Source organism: Cavia porcellus, unplaced genomic scaffold (assembly GCF_034190915.1).
Source record: "Cavia porcellus strain 051 isolate PalLab524CR breed Dunkin Hartley unplaced genomic scaffold, mCavPor4.1 scaffold_4, whole genome shotgun sequence".
Taxonomy (NCBI): Eukaryota; Metazoa; Chordata; class Mammalia; order Rodentia; family Caviidae; genus Cavia; species Cavia porcellus.
In genome coordinates, this window is record NW_026947487.1 from 43,582,072 (window position 1) to 43,604,374 (window position 22,303).

General features: G+C 46.0%; 1 protein-coding gene and 2 long non-coding RNA genes across 7 annotated transcripts in view; 2 read left to right on the forward strand and 1 right to left on the reverse strand.

Moving 5' to 3' along the window:
* Nucleotides 1–1,007: 1,007 nt before the first annotated feature.
* Nucleotides 1,008–21,876, reverse strand: LOC106025182 (uncharacterized). Of its 4 annotated transcripts, none has more exons than XR_010046876.1 (7): nucleotides 21,700–21,876; nucleotides 15,734–16,074; nucleotides 7,020–7,101; nucleotides 5,837–6,465; nucleotides 5,435–5,523; nucleotides 4,005–4,070; nucleotides 1,008–1,396 (listed from the first exon to the last, which is right to left on the reverse strand). It is a non-coding gene; the product is annotated as an uncharacterized LOC106025182 (long non-coding RNA). The 4 variants fall into 4 exon arrangements; XR_010046873.1 differs by having other exon boundaries at nucleotides 6,955–7,101; nucleotides 21,700–21,873; XR_010046877.1 differs by lacking the exon at nucleotides 7,020–7,101 and having other exon boundaries at nucleotides 21,700–21,875.
* Nucleotides 10,655–11,676, forward strand: LOC134475692 (uncharacterized). The gene is made up of 3 exons (XR_010046878.1): nucleotides 10,655–10,711; nucleotides 11,053–11,131; nucleotides 11,566–11,676. It is a non-coding gene; the product is annotated as an uncharacterized LOC134475692 (long non-coding RNA).
* The window catches only part of Ipo5 (importin 5), a 52,172-nt gene continuing 45,642 nt past the window's right edge, over nucleotides 15,774–22,303 (forward strand). Inside the window, exons 1-2 of one of the 2 annotated variants that reach the window (XM_063246955.1) lie at nucleotides 15,774–15,870; nucleotides 21,155–21,248. In XM_063246955.1, the coding sequence (XP_063103025.1) occupies nucleotides 21,159–21,248 (90 nt within the window). In that variant the 5' untranslated portion in view covers nucleotides 15,774–15,870; nucleotides 21,155–21,158. Of the gene's footprint in view, nucleotides 15,871–21,086; nucleotides 21,249–22,303 lie in introns of those variants that run through there. The other variant, XM_063246954.1, reaches the window with a different exon arrangement.

The following is a 22,303-nucleotide window of genomic DNA, read 5'->3' on the forward strand; positions in this document are numbered from 1 at the left end:
GAGTGGGAGCAACATAGAAGTCATGTTTTCACAGCAATTTCTGAAACTCAGCTGGGGCCTTGTGGCCAGGTCTTCCCAACACTGGAAGCATGGAAAGCTCCTAGGATCTTCCTGACAGCCCCATTTCTAAGTGACTCTTAGCTCCTCACTCTGAATTTGTAGCTCAGCCCTTTGAGGCCATCTTTTCTTTCTAGAAGAAATGTTTCAGTCAGTACAGTGACCCATGCCTGTAATCCCAGCACTCGGGAAGGCTGACATAGGCGGGTCACAAGTTCAAGCCCAACCTTGGCAATTTAGAGACTTAGCAAGGCCCTGCCCCAAAATGAAAAGTAAGAAAGGCTGGGGATATATGCAGACCCTGGGTTCAATCCCCAGTACTGCCAAAAAGAAGACAAGGAAGAGAAATAAAAAGGGAAAGAAAATGTTCCATTTCGCAGCTGAGTAGCTTTCTCAGTCTGGTTCCTACTGAATAAACAGTAGGGAGCCCTGAGAAGTCTAAGCTCTTCTCTCTCTCCCCCACAAGATCTCACTATGTAGTCAAGGATGGCCTCAAATTCACAGCAATCAGCCTCCCAAGTGCTGGGATTACAAACTGCATGTGCTTTTGCTAGTGAAACTTCTCTGAAATTTTTGTGGATTTCCTGTGCCTGCTATAGGTCTATTCAGTGAAACAAGAAACACTTTTATAATTGCTCTGAGACAAGCCTCTTCCTACTTTGGGTCCTAAGTCAGGCAGTGGAGCAATGTGCTTTTGTCTACTGAAAGTCTAACAGGCACTGAGTCCCAGCTATCTCCTTAATTTAGGGTTTAGCCCCAGGCTTCCTTTTGTTTAGAGACCCTTAGTGGCTGTGGAGATCAGGGGTGATAGACAATTTTATGAAGCTTGGGTCCCTTATATTTTTCCTGAATTCTTCTTGCACATTAAACCATTGCTTTTTTCCCTCTCATCTTTCTTGTCCTATTCCCCATCATCTGCATTTAGGATCAACAAACTGACACTTGCAACATTTCCTTAGCCAAATGAAAAGTTTACTAGCAACATCTGTTGTCTTCTAAGTTATAACAGACAAAAGCCTTACAAATTGTTGTGCCAAAACATGGGACTGCTTGCCATTTGCCCAGACTGCAGAGCAGTTTCTCCATTGCTATGCCAGCCACCACCTCACTCGCTTTGCCCTTGGTGAAGCCTCCTCATCACTGCTGGTCTTCTTTCTCAGGCTGTTTCTCAGGGTTTCTTATTCTGCTGGTAACCGCGGGAGACATGCAAGGGGTCTGTGAGGTAAACTATGGTGTCAACTTGAATTTAGCTGATTAGCACAGTCCTGGGCGTCTCTGACTTCCTGAAGAGGGAAGACCCAGCCTGGGCGTGGGTGGCACCAACCAATAGTCTTGCAGCCTGGATGGAATAAAAAGGGAAAAAAGCACAGTCTGGCTTCTGCTTCTTTAGACAAGCTCCAGTCTGTGCCATAGCCCCCTGGCTTCTAGAAAAGACGCTTCAGCTTCCTGTTATGGATTCACATGGGACTCTGCTTTTCAGAGCTCCAGGCTTTTGACTTTTGACTGGATCCTTCAGCTCTCCGGCACACGGATGGCCATTGTACAGTCTTCCATACCTGACCCTGAGGCAGCTATTGCAAATATATTATATTATATTATATTATATTATATTATATTATATTATGTTATCTATCTATGTCCTCCAGTGAACCCTAGTTGATACTGTCTCTGCAGAAATAAGAAGGTTTGTTTTATTGCTTGCTCTAAAAGTGGTGGAGTTAGAACCAGGGATTTAGCTCAGTGGCATAAGCGCCTACCTGACAAGCACGAGGTTGTAAGTTTGATCCCAGAATCAAGCAAATAAATAAATGTGATGGAGTCCTCCACACAGTGTTTTCTAGCTGTACAAGCAGCCCTCACTCACCAAGGCCACACTATCCCCACAGGATTTGGAGGCAAACAGAACCACAGCACACGCACAGTCGCTCAGGATGCCTGCTCGGTCCCTGACACTGAATCTTCATTTATTGCCAGCATTCATGAAACCTCAACAGACTCACATTTTGCTTTGTAAGTCAGGAAAAACCAAATCTAATAGCCTCCATCTTCAAAAGCATTCCCTGTATAATTTTTTAAAAAAAAAGTGTATTGCTACCAAAACCTGGACATGACCTGAAAAATACCTTGCTTGGCTAAGATACAATTAAGGGGCAAAATCATTTTGACAGCATTTTTTGAACTTCACAACTAAATACAAAATCATGAGGTCTGTGAACACCTGTGTGCTCCTATTACTGAGACTCTCCAGAGCCAGCGCCAACGAAACGAAGCACTGTTAAAAACCAAGTCTCCTTTTCTAGTTAACTTTTCTGTTTTGGGCTCTTTCTCAATCTAAAAAGACAAAAATTCCAAGAATTGGCTACCTTCAGAGTTGCATATAAACCTTTAACCGTCACAATCTTTAATAGGACTACCAAATAATGCCCAACTTGCAAAGTAACAAGTCAACAGACAAAGAGGGACATTGGAAAAAAAAGAAAACTAACAAACATCACCCACCATACACCAAATAATGTAGACAGCACTGTGCTCATGTTTGTGCCAAACTTTGCATAATTACTGTTTTATTTTGGTTAGGTTTTCTGGTTTGGTTTTTTGCTATGTAGTTCAGGCTGTCCTTGAACTCACTGTGTAGTCCAAACTGGCCTTGAACTCACAGCAATCCTCCTGCCTCAGCCTCCCAAGTGCTGAGATTACAGGCTGCAGCCCCGTGGCTGGCTACCGTTTTACTATTCTAATGTGCCTATGAGCATTGGCCCTAGCATCAGAAACCCTGGGTTTGCTGCTCTTTCCATTGGAGAGGAGCTCAGAAACACATGCAAGTCATTCAGCTGCACCATGCCTTTGCGTCCTCACCTATAAAATCAGAATAACCCAAGAGGAGGAGGGACAGGGAGAGGAGGGAGGAGGAAGATGCATAAAAAGAACTAACATGTGATACGTACACACACCAGCTCCCCACAGTGAAGTAAGCATTACGTGCTGCAGACATGTACTACTAAAATTCAAATGTTTTGCCCTGGGTTTTTTGAGACGGGGTCTCTCTATGCAGTTCAGGTTGGACTTGAACTCACTTTGTAGCCCAGGTGGCCTCAAACTCTTGGCAATCCTCCTGCCTCAGCCTCCTGAGCGCTGGGATTACAGGTGGGTGCCACCACACTCTGCCTAAGGAGCCTTTTAAAAGGCTTTTAAGTTTCACTGCTTCGAACCCTCCCCCACCGCTGGTAATGAAGCAGGGGCTTCTCCTTGCTACTCAACTTACTCTGATAGGAGCGTTTTCAGTTTTCCTTTAGTCAGGCTGCTGTGGAAGGAGGTTTGCTTTCTAGAGGCTGTGTTTGTGTGGAGGTGCTGCAGACAGGCGGAAACAGCACAGGCTTCGTGCAGTCCACCCAGATACCCACTCCACCCACAAGGCCAGGCCTTCCTTGGCCTGCTGCACTTCTAAAAAAGATGAAAAGAGATATCTCCAAACATTCACCTCAGTGCTTTTCTTCTTTTTTAAACTATAATTCTGTGAAATATGAAACCACCACCGAGCTGTATATAAAGATTCTTCTCATAGTTTACAAACCAACTCTAAGGTAACTTCTACAGTACAGTTGTGCATGCCTGTAATCCCAGAACTTGGGAGGCAGAGGCAGGAGGATTGCCATGAGTTTCAGGCCAGCCTGGGCTGCACAGTGAGAGCCTGTTTCAAATAAACCAAAATGAATAAATACATTAATAAATAAAATATCCACTACTTAAGTCAGAAGACAAAATGTGGGGCTGGGGATTTAGCTTACTGGCACAAGCGCCTGCCTGGTAAGCTCGAGGTCACGAATTCGATCCCTGGTATAAAAAAAAAAAAAAAAGAAAAAGAAAAAACGCTCTCATTCCCCCAGTGATGTTCAACATCACCAGCCACTAAGGAAACACAAATTCACACTACAGTGATAAATACTCACCTATGGGCACAGCAGCACAATCCATGACAGTCACATCTTGGAAGTAGACTATATGTCCATCAGCAGCTACATGGATAAAGAAAATGTGGTTTGACACACAATGGCTCTATTCGCTCTGCCATTAAGAAAGATAGAGCCAGGCATGATGGCATGTGCCTGCAATCCCAGCACTCAGGAGGCTGAGGCAGAACACAAGTCTGAGGCCAGTCAGCTACACTGGGTTAAAGATCAAGATAGACTCTGTCTGAAAAAAAAAAAAAAACAGATTTAAGATGAAACTGAGGGTGTGGATGGTGGGGGAGCACCTGCCTAAGAAGTGTGAGGCCCAAGTTAAATTTCGTTATGTCATTGTGTATATTTGTATATTTTTATCATGATAAAAAAAATGGGCCAGGGATTTAGCTCAGCGGCATAAGCACCTGCTTGGCAAGCACAAGGTCATAAGTTTAATCACCAGTACCTTAAAAAAAAAAACATTTTAATCAGACATGATAGTGCATGCCTATAATCCAAGCAACTCTGATAAACTGAGGCATAAAGACCCCAGCCTGGGTAACTCAGAGAGACCCTGTCTCAATATTAGAAAAGTATTTTTATTGGGAGGGTCTAATTCTTTTTTAGTTCTTTACACATTCCAGATGCCTATCCTCTGTCTGTCTGAAGAATAGTGGCTTGTCTTTGTACTTGGTTGTTTCCTTTGCCGCGCAGAAGGATTTTGGTGCTTTGTTTTGTGGAAGCTTTTTAATTTGACACAAATCTATTTGTTGATTCTTGGTACTATTTCCTGTGTAGCCAGGGTTCTGTTTAGAAACCCCTTGCCTATGCCTATGCCTTCCAGAATTTTCAATGATAGGAAAAAGGAAGGAAGGAATAAAGAAAGAAAAGAAGGCAGGCAAGCAAGCAAGAAAGAACCATGTTAATATAGCAATTATTTTAAACAACTTTTTACTAATACAGAAAAGTATTTGTACATTGCAAAAAATCTATAACATGCATGCAAAAAAACCCCACATAATAAGCTTCTATTTCCACCACACTCACTGTAATGTCAAGTATAGAATCTTTGGATCTGAAAATGACTTCACTTTGCACATTTTATAATCTGCCCATGTGCTCTCCACACTTCTACATTTGTATTTTTTTTTAATTAAACTAAACATGTAACTGTGGTCTTAAAAACCCAAACCTGGTTTTTGTGCTTACCTAGGTCCCCAGCACCATGAATTAAAAAAGCAAAATGTAAAACCTGCTTTTGCTTTCATTTTTTTTCTCTCTCTTTTTTTTTTTTTTTTTATTGGTACCAGGGATCGAACTCACGACTGCCTGCTTGCAAGGCAGGTGCTTATGCTGCTGAGCTAAATCCCCAGCCCCTTTTTGCTTTCTTTTTTGAAGTAAAAAATCAATGTTCTGCTGATCATGGTAGTGCTTACCTGTAATTCCAACACTGGAGGAGGCTGAGGCAGGATGATCACAAGTTTGAGCCCAGCCAGGATAACTCAGCAAGTTAGTGACATTCTCTCTAAAAATAATTAATTAATTAGTTAGTTAATTAAATTTCTTTTATTTATAAAGTCTGCATATGTAGCTCAGTAGCTCAGTGTGAAGGCCCTGGATTCAATCTTAGTACTGAAAAAGAAAAAAATAATTTCCCGGGCTGCCTATCTGATTCCAATCTCTGAATAGGCAGCCCAGGAAACTCTTCATGAGTTGGGGATGGGGGTACTGGGAACTGTACCCAGGGACTTCACACTTAAGCTGCCCAGCCTGGACTCAAGTTTGCCACCCTCCTATCTCATCCTCCCAGAATGCCAGGATTACAGGCTGAAACTCACCCACTGGGAAGAAGTTGAGCCACTTTAAAGAGGAAGAGGAACCAGGAGGCCCTGAGGGGGAAGAAGATGGGTCTCCGGCTCCTCGGGAACAGGTCCTGGAAGGACCTAGAGCAATGCCCGGCTCAGCTCCATGCGCATCTGCTCTTCCTCTCCAGTTAGATAATAATTAGCACAGTGCTGCTGTTAACTGTCCAAGGCAACCTTTTTTTTTTTTTTTTTTTTTTTTTTTTTGTCTTTTTTGAGATGGAGTCTCACTATGCAGTTCAGGCTGGCCTTGAGCTCACTTTGTAGCCCAGGCTGGTCTCAAACTCTCAAGGATCCTCCCACCTCAGCCTCCGGAGTGCTGGGATTACAGGTGTGTGCCACCACGCCCAGCTCAAAGGCATCCTATTTAATAACATCTTCCAAGAGGAGAAAAAGGAACACCATTACCCATGTCATGTTGGCCCTCCTGAAGGATGGCAGCCTGGTCACTTTCTCCCTGCCCAGACATAGTACCCAACACCCACGATTTAAAGGAGGAGAGGTTGACTGTGGTTCATGGTTTACGAGGTCTCAGTCACCAGCAGACAGGTTCAAATGCAGAAATGCCATGGGCCTGCCACCAAGGAAAGCCGCTTACTTCAGGTCTGCCAGGAAATAGAGAAAGAAAGAGCTAAGGAGAGATTCACACCCTCTCAGGTCACCCCAGTGACCCGTCTCCTCCCTGCCCAGATCCCACTTCCCACTGGCAGGTCGGCTATGGGACACGTAGCACCTTCATGATCCAGTCCCCTTCCAAAAACCTCACCTCGGAACATACAAGCCTTTGGGGAGAACTTTCTAGAACTAAGCCATAATGCATGGCAGCCTGACTGTGGCTCCAGGAAAATTCCAAACAGAAGAATTTCCACACTGTTTCAAACAAAGTTAGCTTCACCGGGGAAGCACCAGGCCACCTGCCTTCTGCTCAGATGTGTAAAAGCTTATGTCTGACATTCGGTTCTCTAAGTCTCATTATCATGGTGTTGCTCTCATGACCAGCATATAATATTTGTCACTGCCTAAGATGCTTTCAGTTAGCTTCATGGTTCTCAGAAATTCTCCCCAGCCTGCAAAATTTTCATTATCTTATTTACATTTAGCAGTTTAATCTTCCTCATTGCCAGGCAACGAATAACCTCAACATTTGCTGAACAGATACCAGGGACACAGCACTGTTGCAGGTGTAACAGGGTCACGCCAGAGAGATTAGATGGAGCCCCTTAACCTTCAGTTTCCAAGACCTACCAGAGAGAAAAGACAGCTTCACCACAGAATCAGTGAAAGGCAGGGGAAGGGTCAAACGGAAATTACTTAGCAATTTTATAATTAACATAGTCTTCCACACAGCCAAGCTTGCAAGGCAAACATTTCACTACTTTTTAAAACAGTCTTAGTTCTGTTCACATTCAGCATGTCAGTAACTTCTTGTTTTCTTGTTTGCTTTCAATTTCACTATGTGCTTTCATTAAGTTTAAAAGGAGATGACATTTCTCACATAAAATGGGTCCAAAAAGTGGATAATGTATGTTTCTTCCAAGGGAATAATTGTTTCAGTGACAGCAATTGTGAGACGCATGGACAATAATGTTGTAAATTTTGCATTAAAATGTAGCCAGTCGAAGCCAGGCGTGGTGGCTCACACCTCTTATCCCAGCACTCAGGAGGCTGAGGCAGGAGGACTGATGTGAGTTTGAGGCCAGTCTGGGCTACAAAGTGAGCTCAAAGCCAGCCTGAACTGCAGAGCGAGGCCCTGTCTCAAAAAACAACAACAACAAGGCTACAGCCAGCTGTTTGAACACTGAACAGGGACATTACTGAGACACAAGCAGGCTGCACACACAACGCGCATTTTCTATGAGAGGAAATGAACACAGCGAGTTGTGTGACAGCCCCAAGGGGTGCCCCATGTCCTAACAGTGAGCTCCTGCCTGTGCCACCCGAGACAGCGTTCAAAAGGCCGCTGCCTCAGCCTCTTCTGGCTTCTTTTCATAGCTGGCTGCAGGTATGCTCTCTAGGGCTTAGAAAACATCTCCGTTCATATTTGCTCAAGCTTTCTCTGAGGATGTTGACACTCGAGAGCTGGAGAGGGTCTCTGAGACCTGGTCCAACATGCTTGCTTCACAGAGGCCTGGCTGAAGGCTCTGAAACCGCTGCCTCCGAATGATGAACGTGGCGGCACACACCTGTGACCCCAGCACTCAGGAGGCTGAGGCAGGAAGATTGCGGCATGTTGAAGGCCAGCCTGGGCTACATAGACCCCGTCTCAAAAAAAGAAAAGATTTTTAGTGAAAGGAGACTTATGCTTCAGGACAAGGAAATTTTTTGCCTCTCTATAGCTCTACCAAATACAGAACAAGTTTTGATTAGAGTAAGCAAAAAGAAGAAGGCTAAATATAAGGAAGAATTTCCTGACAGCCAAAGTGATTAAAAACTGAGATGGGAAACCTAGAGAAACATTTCATGTTTTTTCTCTCCTGCTCCCCTTCCCTCTCCTTCCCCTCTATCCCCTCCCTTTCCCTCTGCTTCTCCCTCTCCCCCTCCCTTTCTCTGTCTCCCAAGCCATTCCTCCCTTCTCCACTCTGCCCTCTGTTTGTAGTATATTTGAGTGTTTTTCTTGGAGAAATATGTATTCAAATCTTCTGCCTAGAGAAAAATGTCCTTCAGAAAGGTGAAGAGCAGATTACATTTCTATTCTCTGGTTGCTTCAGGTGCGATCCTTTGTTACATGAATTACAGGAGCCCTGATTGCGAATTAGAATTCTCCTGGTCTAGTTCTCCTATCTAGTTTAACAAATCCACAGTTTGGAAGAGCTGTCATATCTGAAGTTTAACTTTTATATAACAGACTGAGCACAATATGCTACAAAAGGTCCCTGCTTCCCATAAAGATGAAATTTCTTCTCTCTTTTCTTTCTTTCTTTCATTCTTTCTTTTTTCTTGTGAGACAGGATCTCACTATGTAGCTCATGTGGCCTTGAATCCCTGTAGCCCTGGCTGGCCTTGAACTTGGAGTGATCTTTCTGCCTCAGCCTCTCAAATGTTGGGATTACAGGCTTGGGCCACCATGCTCGGCAATGATGAACTTTTGAGCACCGGACTGTGAAGCTGCACCTGAGGCACAAATCCTGCAGAGCTGGTGGGCCACATCCACGCACAAGCTGGGCACGAGGCAGCTACACGTCACTTTCTGTGGCGCTTGGAAATTATTGCCTGGGAAAGGGAACCCAGCATCCTGGGGCGGCCCCCTTACCCTCCGCTAGCAGGCTGTGGCGGCTGCTTCCCACCTGTGTGGCGGGGTGAAAGCCCACAGCTCTGGACAAACCTGTGTGCAGCTTGGCCTGGAGCAGGGGCCCTCGGGTTCCAGCCTTTGCAAACGTCACCTCTGCCCACCCCCCCCCACACACAAGGTGCCTTCATTTCAATGTGAACGTTTAGAAAATATCTGTGACATCCACAGGCTCCATGTTCCCCAAATAATGCTGGTCACAGTCAAGGGCACTAAGTGTGGAGGCAGCCAGCTGTGGGGTCAAGGCTTGGGAATCGGGGGACCTACTGGGTGACTGAAAGCCCCTTTGCTGGCCGCACGGCTGAGTTTGCTGATCACTGGAATCATTAAGGAGGGGCTCCAGGCGTGTTATCTGTTGGTCACTCACACACCACTGCCCTGAAGAGATCTATGGAAAGGAGTATTGTATGGACTCTGAGTGGCTGGAAGGATCTACACCCAACAAACAAACAAGGAAAATCCCCCTAAATGTGGAATTTGGCTTTAGTAAATTTTCTGAGTTAATAAACAGAATAATAAGCCGGATGTGGTGGTGTAGGTTTGTAACCCTAGCCCTCCACGAGGCTGAGGCAGGAGAACCACAAGTTTGAGCCTGTGCTGGGGAACTCAGTGACTTAGTAAGACCTTGTGACAAAATGAGCTAAAACAGCTGGGAAGCTGCTCACTGAGAAGGCCCCCAAAGCACAGCAAAACTAAGGCATAAAGGGCCAGGACAATATCAAACAAAAATAATGTAAGTATGTCACATTAGAATTCAATTATAACCCGAAGTGCAGTGAACAAATTTAACATGGAATTTCCACATTAGCTTATCTTCATGTATTTGAGATCACGCTGTCCTTCAGTGCTGCGTAGTGAATAGGATTGTAATTGCTAGGCAGAGGAACTGCACATGCAGCTTCAGAACAGAAGTCGATCTACATTTATACCCCATGAGGAGCTTCCAGTGAGCTCTAAATCCTCAAGGGCCAGTGGCGTAGTACCCTGCCATAAAAAAGGATAAACTTGGAGTACTGCTCTGCCATAAAGAAGGACAAACTTGGGTCATCTGCAGGAGAATGGATGCACCTGGAGACGGTAATATTAACTGAAAGAAATCAGATACACAAATATCACATTGTTTCTCTTACATGAGAAACTCAAGATATAAAGATTGATAATAGCTCTTTTTTCAAATGGGATGGGAACAAGGGATGGTGGGAGGGAAGGGAAAAGGCATGAAAAAAAGAAAAAAATGGAAAGGGACCAAGAGATAGAGCGGAGAGGTACAGGGGACAAAAGAACAATCAAGATGCATTATGTACGGGTGCCAACTCCCCATGATGACTGTAATCAATCAATCAATCAATTTAAAAAGAAAAGTTCTCGAGGGCCAGCAGCCTCCCTCCCTTCCGTGGCTCAGGAGGACAGTGGAGAGGGCCAGTGGAGATGGCCAATGGCAGGATGCCCTGACCTGGCTGGGTCACAATGGCCTCAGGGTCTCCATGGCGACCTGTCTGAGCCACACACTCAGAACTGTGGGGTCGCCTGGACAAACCCAGTCCCAAGAACCAGCCTTGACTACTGTAAGTCACCCCCAAACCTCACCCTGGGATGATGCAGTTTCAGTCCTGAATCCACCCCAGGATTGTTCTTGGGACCGACGGGCCAGGTTTTGGAAGGAGAGTATTTCCCTGTGGGGTCCAGGAGCTGCCCTCAGCTGCTGTCACCCAGGGTCACGGAGGTCATCAGAGAATCTCCCAGGCAGAAGCCCCAGGCAGCAGAAGGCAGGGTCCAGGGCAGGTCATCATCTCCACTTTACCTCAGTCAGGGACGGCACTTGGGGACAGCTGACCAGCAGACTGTAGATCACAGCCCCGGTGATTCCTGTGGCCATCCCAGGTCATTCGGATATGATTTCTTTCAGGTGGTTTCGTGGAAAAACCTTCCAGGACCCATGTGGGGGCGCCACTGCCCCCGCTGATTAGCTTCTTCACGGCAGCCAAGTAAGTGTAGAGATCAGGTCGGGTCCCTCTCCGCGCCCACTGCGAGTTTTATTCTTTATTTTCAGTATAACAAAAAAGCTGCTACTGTTTTCTCCTACTCTCTCTATATATAATTTTTTTTTTTGTACTGGGAATTGAACTCACGACTTCGCATTTGCCAAGCAGGTCCTTACACTGCTGAGCTAAATCCCCGGCCCGATTATATTTTTTTAATTGACCATTTCACCTTCTGTTCCCTGAGAAATCAAAATCCAATCCCTCAGAATTCCCTAACTTGTCTTCCTCTAGAAAGGAACAACTTGAAACCAGATGAATTCTTAGTGGCATTAATTTCTTGGATGATGTCCTAAGATGTGTAAAGATCTCCGAGTCCCCCTTTTCAGCCTCTATGCGTTACAGTTGCTTCCTTTCAGGGCAGAATACACCTTTTCTAGTTTTCAGAGATCACTGAAAGAGGAAAGCATGATTCACTGTGCTTGTGAAGAATTAGATCAATCCGTGGGCAATCAAGACCTGCTTAACAAGCCACCTACTCAGTTGTTGTAAAGGTAAAGGTAAAGCCACAGTGTCACCTCATAAAGAAAATTATTACCTAGTGGGGACTCATCAAATAGCAGTGCCTTCAGTCTGAAAAGTTTAGACCATTTCTCTGTACTTTCTGTCCCCCAAAGAGTCCCTAAGTGTATACGACGGGATCTCTGTGACACTGGTACAAGAGATGCCTTTGAGGGGCTGGAGCCTGAACCCTCAAATGGAAAGAACTAGGTGGGCACAGTGGCACACACCTGTAACCCCAGCACTCTTGGAGACCGAGACAGGAAGATCACAAATGGGAACCCAACCTACTGATGCAGTAACTTAGTGACTTAATGAGACCCTGCCTGGAAACTAATTAAAAAGGGTTGGGGGTTGTAGAGCAGTGCAAAGACCCCAGGACCACAAAAGGAGGAAGGAAGGAAGGAGAAAACGGGGAGGATGGAGAGGAGGAGGAAGGGACATGAAAAGTACTTAAGCAGCCACATCGTCGTGAATCTGCATGCCACTGTGCAGTGCTATCAGGAGCCTGGCCAGAGTCCCCATTTCCTAAAATGAGTGTTCAGCAAAGGCTTAAATACAAGAGACAAGTAATCTGACTTGTGGGGTCCAGGAAGGTCAGAACTCTCTTAGCACCTAGACAAAGACTTCTTTGGGTCACCTGTATTTACAGGTTTTCCAACAAATGGAGGAAAAGTTTAGGTAAAGGTAGGAAACTGAGCAGGACCTTGGAGAGTGGAACAAAGACCTTCCCAAGCAGTGCATGTTGTCAATGAAAAGAACTGCTTGATCCCTATGGTCGGCCTATGGTCCATAGATCTGCAACACGGAGTGGCAGCTCTCATCTTACCTTCAGGGGCTGTGAATATGAGCTTTCCAATACATCCAGAGAGCACTGTGTCCAGCAGAGCAAGCTTTCCACAGCCCCGTCCCCAGCAGCATCCCCTGCTCCACGCCTCGTCTATGCCCGATGACCTGCGATGGTCACCTGGCTTCCAGCGCGCACAGCAGACACAGTGGCTGAGAAGTGGGGACAGCTGTCGTTTTATGTTGACAGCTATAATAAATGACAGCTGGCTGGCGGGAAATGGGAGTGGGAAGATTTACTTCTAAAGGGCAGGGAGAGTTACAAAAGCTCCGATCACAAAACGCAGAGCAATTTAGCTCCTGGGAAAAGAACCCTCTGTGACGCCGTCACCATCTCTGCCACAGCACATACAAACCCAGGAAGCAGAGGGTCACAGCGGATGAGTGGGAAACTGGCCCCAAACGGCCACCGTTTGTCCTCTGCACCCTACCTCACCTCACAGAGGCAAACGCAATGCATGGCCTCAAGAGTTTTTAAAATGCTACGTAGGACTGAAGAAAGGTTTAAAACGTTTTCCCTGACAAAATGGCTGAAGCTTCATTGGTTAGATGTGAGAATTAGCCGGGCAGAGTGGCACTCGCCTGTAATCCTAGCAATTAGGAGGCGGACGCAGCAGGATCTCAAATTCAAGGCTAGCCTGAACAACATACAGAGATCCTGTCTCAAAAAAAGAAAAGAAAGAAACACACAAAATAAAATAAACACGAGTTAAGTGAAATAAAGCATACAATATTATCACCCAAACATAGGGATCAAATCTTTTTAGCTATTATTACAAATGAAAAACCAGATGTATAAAAATTCCACATTAATCCTTTAAATAATTTTGCTTTGCCAGAAAATTAATTTTCCTGAAGCAATCAATATATTGTTGATTGCTAAAACCTCATCTTCAGAAAGCTCTTCTTGGGGATCCTATTTAAAAAGCACATTTTTAGGATCAGGGATTTAGCTCTGGCACAAGCGCCTGCCAGGTAACAAGGTCGTGAGTTCAACCCCCAATACCAAAAAATAATAAAAAGTACATTTTTGCCAGGTGTGGTGCTGTACACCTATCATCCCAGCACTCAGTAGGCCGAGACAGGGGCTTTCAGTTTTGTCTCTCTGATTTTAGTGTTAACAGCTACAGAAACACTGCCTAATCCAAAACCCTAGAGGCTGAACCTCGGTCTAGGGGCCTGAGTGTTAGGGAAGCTCTGTACCACTGAGCTCCACCCTCGTCCTTTAACTTTGCCACAGAGTTTTGCTGAAGCTCCCAAACTGACCTCAGATCCTTCTGCCTCAGCCTTCAAAGTAGGATTACAGACATGTGCCAGTGCATCCCACCTAAGGACGGACATTCTGTCTTTCACTCTCAGGAATCAAAGTATCTGACTTTTCTCCAGAAGTGTGACGTCAGCAGTGGATTCATTACCACTGGGTTTTAATATTAGTTTGTTAAGTGCTTATGCCATAAAAAGGTATTAGATTCTGTGAAAGGCTCTTTGTGCGTATTGAAATGATCCTGTTGGGTTTGTATTTTCTTCTACTAATGTGAATTAGTGTGTTGATCTTCATACGTCACACCAGCCTTGCACTCCTGGGATAAATTCCACTTGGCCATAGTAGATAACCTTTTTCTAAACTTAGTTTGCTAGGACTGTCTTGAGAATTTCTATGTCACTATTCCTGAGGGAACAGCGCTTTTTTTCCTGCGTCAAGAGTAAGACAAGCTGGGCATGGTGGCACATACCTGTAACATCAGCACTTGAGAGGCTGAGGCAAGAGAATCAATATGAGTTCAAGGCCAGCAGGGGCTATATAAGCAAGCTGAAGGCCAGCCTGCACTACATGTCTCAAAACAAAAACCATAATTTCCATACTTCAACAATGCACAACGTGTGTACCATTGTTGCTTGATTGATGTGTTTTGAAATTTTATTGCTTTTTTCTCCTCTGAAATAAAATGGATTTGAAAAAAGAAAAAAAATGTCCATCCTTGAGCCAGGCTTCAGGAACATGCCTATAACCCCACCTATTTGGAAGGCTGAGGCAGGAGGATCATAAGTCCTAGGCCATCTGAGCACAGTTAGCAAGATTCTGTATCAAGTAAAAAATAATTTAAAGGGCTGGGGATGTAGCTCAGTAGGATAGTGCTCGCTTCAGTACTGCTCTATAGTTCCCTGTGTTTTGGTTTTGGTCTTGGTTTTAGCTTTTTGGTTTCTTGAGATAGGGTCTCGCTACGTAGCTCAGTCTTGTCTTAAATTCATTATGTAGCCCCTGCTGGTCTCAAGTTCACAGCGACTCTCCTGCCTCAGCCTCTGGAGTGTTGGGATCACAGGCGTGCGTCACCATGCCCAGCTTCTGTCCAGTTTTTGAATGGGGTCTATCCTGGAGAAGGTTCCACATGCACTGAGAAAATGGGAGCTCTGCTGCCGCAGGGTGGCGCCTCTTTCCGGTCGGTGTGGCCCACTTGGTTTGCGTGGTTCTTCGAGCCTTACATGGTCTCCACCTGCTTTCCTCTCTACTGATGAGGACCGAAGTGTTTGGCTATTTCTGTTGGACTGCCTGTTTCTCCTTTAATTCTGTCAGGTTTTGTTTCATGTACTTTTCACGACTGTGAATTGAACCCAGAGCGTTCACACTGAGCTTTATCCCCAGCACTTTTTAAAACTTTTTATTTTGAGGGAAGGTCTAGCTAAATCCTCCTGCCTCTGCCTCCCAGAGTCCTAGAACTGCAGGGTGAGCATCATCACACCTGGCCTAAAATTGTGGTATCATTCATGATTTGTTGATTGTTTTGTCAGGAAAATGTCCTTCCTTGTCTCTGATGACACTTTTTGCCTTGAAATCTACTTCATCTGACAGAGTGTAGTCATTTCCACTCTTCTGGATGCTATTTACATAATGTGTCTTTTCCCATTCTTTTATACAATGGATTTCTGTTCTAAGGAAAACGTTTTAATTTAAAAGTGAAATCCTGGGGGCTGGGTACAGTGGTGCATGCCTGTAATCCCAGCACTTTGTGGAGGCTGAGGCAGAAGGATCACCAAAAGTTCAAGGCCAGCCTAGGCTATGCAGTGAGTTCAAGACCAGCCTGAACTACAACAACACCCTGTTTCAAAAAACAAAATGAAATAAAGCAGTCATCCATGCCTCCTTCCCGCTCACTCTTGATTTAGCCTACAAAGATTCACTCTATGAGATTCTATCTTGGTTACCTTCTAAAGGTTCACGGTTCTGTTTCCATCCCCTCGGCAGGCCAAGGATTTCCAAGCAAGGAGGCCGGCTCAGGAGAGACTGTACCATGTCTCCAACTGCCTGAGGACAAGTCAGACCCAAACGGAAACACTGTAAGGTAACGTGTTCCACCCTGGAATGTGTTCTGTCCTCTCTCACCACAGTGCAGAGTCTGGAGGACACCCGTGCAGCGCTCGCTGGTTACTTTAGCCCAGTGGTGGCAAACACTTCCCAGCTTTCCATGATGCGAACAGCCTGATGTGTTCACCGCTGCTCTTTAGTCTCTGGCGACACACTGGCCAACAGAAGCAGTTTCTAGCAGCTATATTTGAGTAAGAAAAAGAAAACAGGTAACATGACTAATATTTAATAAGAGTTGAATCAAGGTAGCTAATGTAGTTTATTAACCCGTATATTAACACAGGATCAATATAAAATTGCTATTAATTTCCTCCATTTAGAATTTAATGTGCATCTTACACTTCAGAAGGTCTCCTATGGAACCAGTCACATCTCCCCAGCCAGAATGGCTACAGACTATCCCAGGGGACAGTTTAACTACAGCATGTAAATCTGGGATTGAATTTAAAATGTTCTGTGGTGATCAAATCTAGTTTAAAATTTTTTTCTTAAACCTGGTGTGGCGGCACACACCTATAGCCCTAGCACTCAGGAGGCTGAGGCAGGAGGATTGCTGTAAGTTCAAGCCCAGCCTAGGCTATACAGTGAGTTTAAGGCCAGCCTGAACTGCATAGTGAGACCCTGTATCAAAAAAAGACCAGAAAAGGAGGAGGAGGAGGAGAAAGAGGAGGAAGAGGAAGAGGAGGAAGGAAAGGAAGAAGAAGGAAGAAGAAGAAGAAGAAGAAGAAGAAGAAGAAGAAGAAGAAGAAGAAGAAGAAGAAGAAGAAAGAAAGAAAGAAAGAAAGAAAGAAAGAAAATACATCAATCATCTCCATTTCTTAGAGGACAACACAGGGTTGAGCAAAGTTAATTACATGGGCGAGGGCACACAGCTTGTAAGTTGTGCAGTCCTTGTTTAAACTTTCTAGCACTCCACTCCTACCCTCCAAACTCTCCTGCCACCCTGAAATGAATTCAACCACCGGCAGCTATTCAGTGAATTTCAATATAAAACCAGGAGATGGAGAAAGTAACTAAGTCACAATTTCTCCCTCCTATGCTCAGTACTGCAGTTTGCTGAGGGCTTATTACACCCAATGCCCTGTGGGAACTGTGCAGTCCTGGTTATCCCTGGCTGGGCTGCGCTAAATAAAGCAGGCTGTTTCTGAGCACCAGCCTGGAAGTTTTGATAAGCACTAGTTTAAAAAATGCTGGAGATGGTGGCGCACGCCTGTGATCCCAATGCTTGGGAGGCTGAGGCAGGAGAATCGCTGTGAGTTTGAGGCAAGCCTGAACTACCTAGCAATACCTTGTCTCAAAAAACAAAACAAAAAAAATTAACAGTTCATCACTTTTATTTTCAGTAAACCACTTCCAATAGTTACCTTTTCTTCTCTAGTGCTTATCTAGGCTACAAACATAAAATCAATATTAAAGTTAGAAATCTCATTTAACACCTAAGTGTCTTATTGAATACCCATAATCCTTGTGACATATTTTATTCTACACAGTTGCAGACTAACAGAAAATATATAAATATATTTTATATTCACATAAATGTGATGTACACAACCATGAACCACATGTAGCTTTTAGAACACATGCTTGCTTAAAGCTGAACGCTGTGGCACCTGTAATCCCAGCACTCTGGGAGGCTGAGTCAGGATTGCACATTCAAGCTTAGTCTGGGCAACTCAGGGAGACCCTATCACAAAACAAAAAATAAAACATGGCCTGGGGCTATAGCTCAGTGTGAAAGCCCTGGGTTTAATCCCCAGCACCACAAAAAAAGGAAGTACTTGCTTATAGCTTACAATATTTCTTTTTTAACCTTCACAATATCTAAATCATAACAACAACAGAGTTAACTACTGTGCAAGCACCATGCTGTATGAATTTACACACACTGTATCTTTCACAACACCCCCTATTTATTCCCATTTTATAGATATTTCATTGTATCATGGCAATTATTAATACAAACACTAGTAAATAATACCATCATCTTATATTTGAGTAGTTACAGATTACAAAACTTGCATTTATATGATCTGATTGCTAACTTAATTGTGTTAACAAGAGCCCAAATAGTTATAAAGATCAGGGCTAGTTATTCATTTATTTAATTTATTTATTTAGAGGCAGGGTTTTGCTATGGGGTTCAGGCTGGCCTTGAGCTCACTTTGTAGCCCAGACTGGCTTCAAACTCACAGCAACCCTTCTGCCTCAGCCTCCCAAGTGTTGGGATTACAGGCGTGTACCACCACATTTTGGCTAGTAGTTATTTTAGAGTCCTAGGGTAACTTTAAAAAAAATCCAATTATTTGGGCAGATCTTATTTCATTTGTTCTTAGCACTCTAGGGGCCACTAAGGAGAGACAAAACCGAATTCTACCCCAGCAAGTGTTTTATAAGCCAAACTTCTCCAGCCTCCGCCCAGTTCCAGAACCCTCCCATCAAACCAAGAGCAGAAGCAGGATGGGATTCTGTTGCTCTCTGGTTAAGGGGTCCTGCTCCCTGGAGCAATACCAAAGGGTCATGCTCAGACCCGCAAGCATCAAAAGTCCTAAACGAAGCTGGTGTGGTGGTTACTGCCTGTAATCCTAGTAAATGGGTGGCTGAGACAGGAAGATCACAAGTCCTACCTAGGGCGCTTATTGAGACCTAAACAAAACTTAAAAAGTGGGGAGCTCAGTGACCAAACCCTGAGTTCAGTCCCCAGTAACAGAAAAAAAAGGAAAGGAGAGAAGGGAAAAGAAAAGAAAAAGAAGTCCTAAGCTACCGGACCCTAGATTACCAACTGAGAGCTGCCAGTCTTTCTTTCTCCAAACTTCCCCCTTTCTACAAGGGGTTTATCACTCTACACAAGTCAGAAGAGAAGGTGTCAGGGCCAGTCAATCAGTCTGCTCAAATACAGGGCAGCAGAGTGAGCAAGACTCATAAGTTTCTATCCTTCATCTCATTTCCAATTATAACTTACTGTTAGAACTTTTGTGATTAATATTACAGTACTTATTCCATTTTATAGATGAGAAATTAAAGTTAACCTCAAGCACTGACTTAGGATCACATAGCTAGATCAGACTTAAGATCCAAACCCGCTAGATTCAAGTTCAAAGCTCTAGCTTTTCCTTTGCTGTTTTTAATTATTTTGAGTCGGAGTCTTGCTATATAGATCAGGGCTGACCCTGATCTCACTATGTAGCTCAAGTTGGCCTCCCACTCAAGGTAATCCTCCAGCCTCAGCCTCCTGAGTGCTGGAATTACAGGCATGCATGCACCATCATGCCCAGGATCTTCTACCACTAGATCTCCTTGAGAAATAAATAAGCCCACATTCCTTCGAGTTGTCCTTCCACCATGTCTGTGCTAGTTTTTTTTAAATAGAAAAAGAAAACTTAAAAAAAAAAAACACAAAGGACTCACTCTGTTGGAAACGCTTGTTAAATGCAATAAATATTACAAACAGCCTACTACAAATATTCCAGACACAAGCCCGCTGATAAAAGTACGGCTCCCACTTAGGGTCCCTCATTGCTCTTCATTGTCTTTAGTTCTACTATCTCTCCCATGTTTACTGGGATTTATCCCATTTAAGATCTCTTTTAATCATTAACCTTAAAAATCTTTCCCTTCCCAGATCTGGCTATACCTTGAGCAAGCCTGGAGTAATTTATCTGTCACCTCACTTATTAAAAATGATCTAGTAGATAATTCCTCAAATTTAAGAATCATAGAAGTATCCTCAGAATCGGGGCTGGGGCATAAGCGCCTGCCTTGCAAGCAGGCAGTCGTGAGTTCGATCCCTGGTACCGATAAAAACGAAAAAGACCAAAAAAAAAAAAAAAAAAAAAAGTATCCTCAGAATCTTGATGTGCCCCCTTAAAAAAAAAAAAAAAAACAAACTCTTTTAAACATGTGTAGCAAAATCAAACAACAAAAAACACCTGTCCCGAAATAATATATATGTAATGGGCTGATTTTGAAAAAACAATGTGTCCTAAGAATGAAAAATGTTCTGCGAAACTCCAGTTCTACGATAGATTTGTAATCTATGAGGAATCCTATCTGTCCAGCTAAAACTTCCTGAAGGAAATTTCTCTAGGAACCAGATTCCTTATCAAAATGCTAATAGCCTTCAAAAGCTCATGTGGGCTCCAGGGTCCAAGTGATGCAAGAATCATTTAAAAGCAAAACGCTTTGACTTTATAAGAGTAGCAGAGCCAACAAGATGTTTTACTCCCTGGTTCATTTCTGAGGGTTGCAGGGCTGGCCTGTACAGTAGCTCTCCCCTCATGCCTCTCGCTAGGAATGCAACGTCCCTTGAGGCAGACCTGTCATTTTGTCCTACTGTCACCCTTAGCCCAACCACTGGGCTCAGAGAGGTCTCGAATTGGTGGACGACAGCCAGCACTGGGAGATCAGCCCCTTAGGGGAGGGAATCTCTCTCTCGAAATCTCCTAGGCTTTGGGAGGTTGGGATCCCCAAACGAGGGCATCGCCTGGGTTCCCGGGTGGGAGCGGGTGCGCTGCGTGGACGGCCCAGGGCCGGGCCGCTGACCCCTCTTCCAGGGTAAGTCAGGGAAAGCGCGGCGGGAGAAAGGGGCGGCTCGTGTCGGGACCCCAGGGCAGGATATAAGGTCTGAGGAACCGAGGGGTTCGTAAAGGCCGGAGTGGAACCTGAGTGTGGAACCTACTCCGAGGGATCTGAGCGAGGAGTCGAGGGACCCAGCACATGAGGCTGCGGAAGGGGTAGTGGACGGCCAGAGAAGCAGGCCCGCCAGCCCGCCGCGCCGAAATCTCCCGCGCTCAGGACAGGCCCCTCCTCCTCAGCCGGCAGCCCGCCCCCACCGCGGCCAGACCCGCCCGCCGGCTCCTCCCGCGGCCCCCGCTACGTGCCCCGGCCGCAACCCGGGCGGCGCAGCGAGGCCGACTGCCGTCCACCCCCCAACCCTCAGCCCGGCCACGCGCGGCCAGTGACGGCACGGCAGGGTGCGTAGCCAATCAGCGTGGCCCGGGGGGGAGGGCATCTCGGCTCCGCCCCCGGTTCCCTGGACCAATGAAAACGCCGGCGCCAGTGGCCGCGGCGGGGTGAGAGGGCGCGAGGCCCCGCCCCCTCCTCCCCGGCCCCTCGCCCCGCCCTTGCCGCCCGGCCCGCCGCCGCGCGCCGCCGCTGGTGCCGGTCCCCGCGCTGGGCCCGCCCCCGCCCCGCCCGCCCGCCGGCCTCCAGCGCGCCTCACGGCTCCGTCTCCCTCCCGCCCGCCCTCTCTCTCTCACGCCTAGCGCAATGGCGACGGCCGCGGCGGAGCAGCAACAGTTCTACCTGCTCCTGGGGAACCTGCTCAGCCCCGACAATGTGGTCCGGAAACAGGCGGAGGTAAGTGACATCGCCGGCCCCGGGCCCGGCCCCGGTCCGGGCCCCGGTGCGCCTCCCCATTCCCAGCCCCGGTGCCCGGCCTTGGCCTCGGCGACGCCGCGCAGGCCTGGCCCGACCCGGCGGGCGGAGGCCCGCAGCCCACGTGCGAGGCGGCCTCGGCCGCCGCCGGTCCCGGCCTCCCGCCGCCGCACACGTGTGGCCCGGACGCGCTGCCCGCCCCCGCCCGGCCGCCGGCGCTGCTCTCCACGACCCCCGAATCCGGCTCCCGCCCCCACCCGTCTGCCCCTCCGCTCCCGATCCCTGCCCGGGAAACGCGTGTCACGCCTGTCGCTGCCTTTAGGCTTTTTTTTTTTTTTTTTTTGCTTTTTTCCATTTCGCCTTGTAGTTCCTAATCTCGGAAGCCGGGTCCCGTCAGCGCCCACCCCACCCCACCCCACCCCCTCGACCTTACCCCAGTTTTGTAAAGTTGACTTTCAGGGTTTCTTTCCAGGCAGCTTCCACCTTACACGACTGTGTGTTCAGATTGTCTTGGATCTCTAGAGATTTGTGGTCCCATAAATGGGATGTACTGGAACTTCCGTTACCTAACTGGGCCAATACCAGATGTTTAAGTCTTCAATTTCATTAAATCTAACCCACATTTCACCTCTGTCTCAGTCTGAGATACTATTTCAAGTATATCTGTAAGGTTATTTGCGGGCCAGTGGAAGACACACCTGGTTGAGAAGACTGACGTTACATTGTCTGTTGAGAGCACGGTTTAGATGATATAGTTATCTCCAGGAAAGGGACAAACTTTTCAGTAGTAGAGCCTCAGATTTCATTATATTTGGAGTATTTTGCAGCCACGTAATTGAAGATCCCTGTAAGATTCACTGAAGGATGTTCAGTTTTTTTATAGAGCAAAAATGTGTTTGACGGATAGATAAGGGACAGGTCCTCTTTTGGATTCATTTGTCCTGAAAAGTTCATAGTTACCTTTTAAACCACAGCGGTGTTAATACATGCTGTGAATAGAGATGGATGGGCTGAAATTGCAGTATATGAAGTAGGTA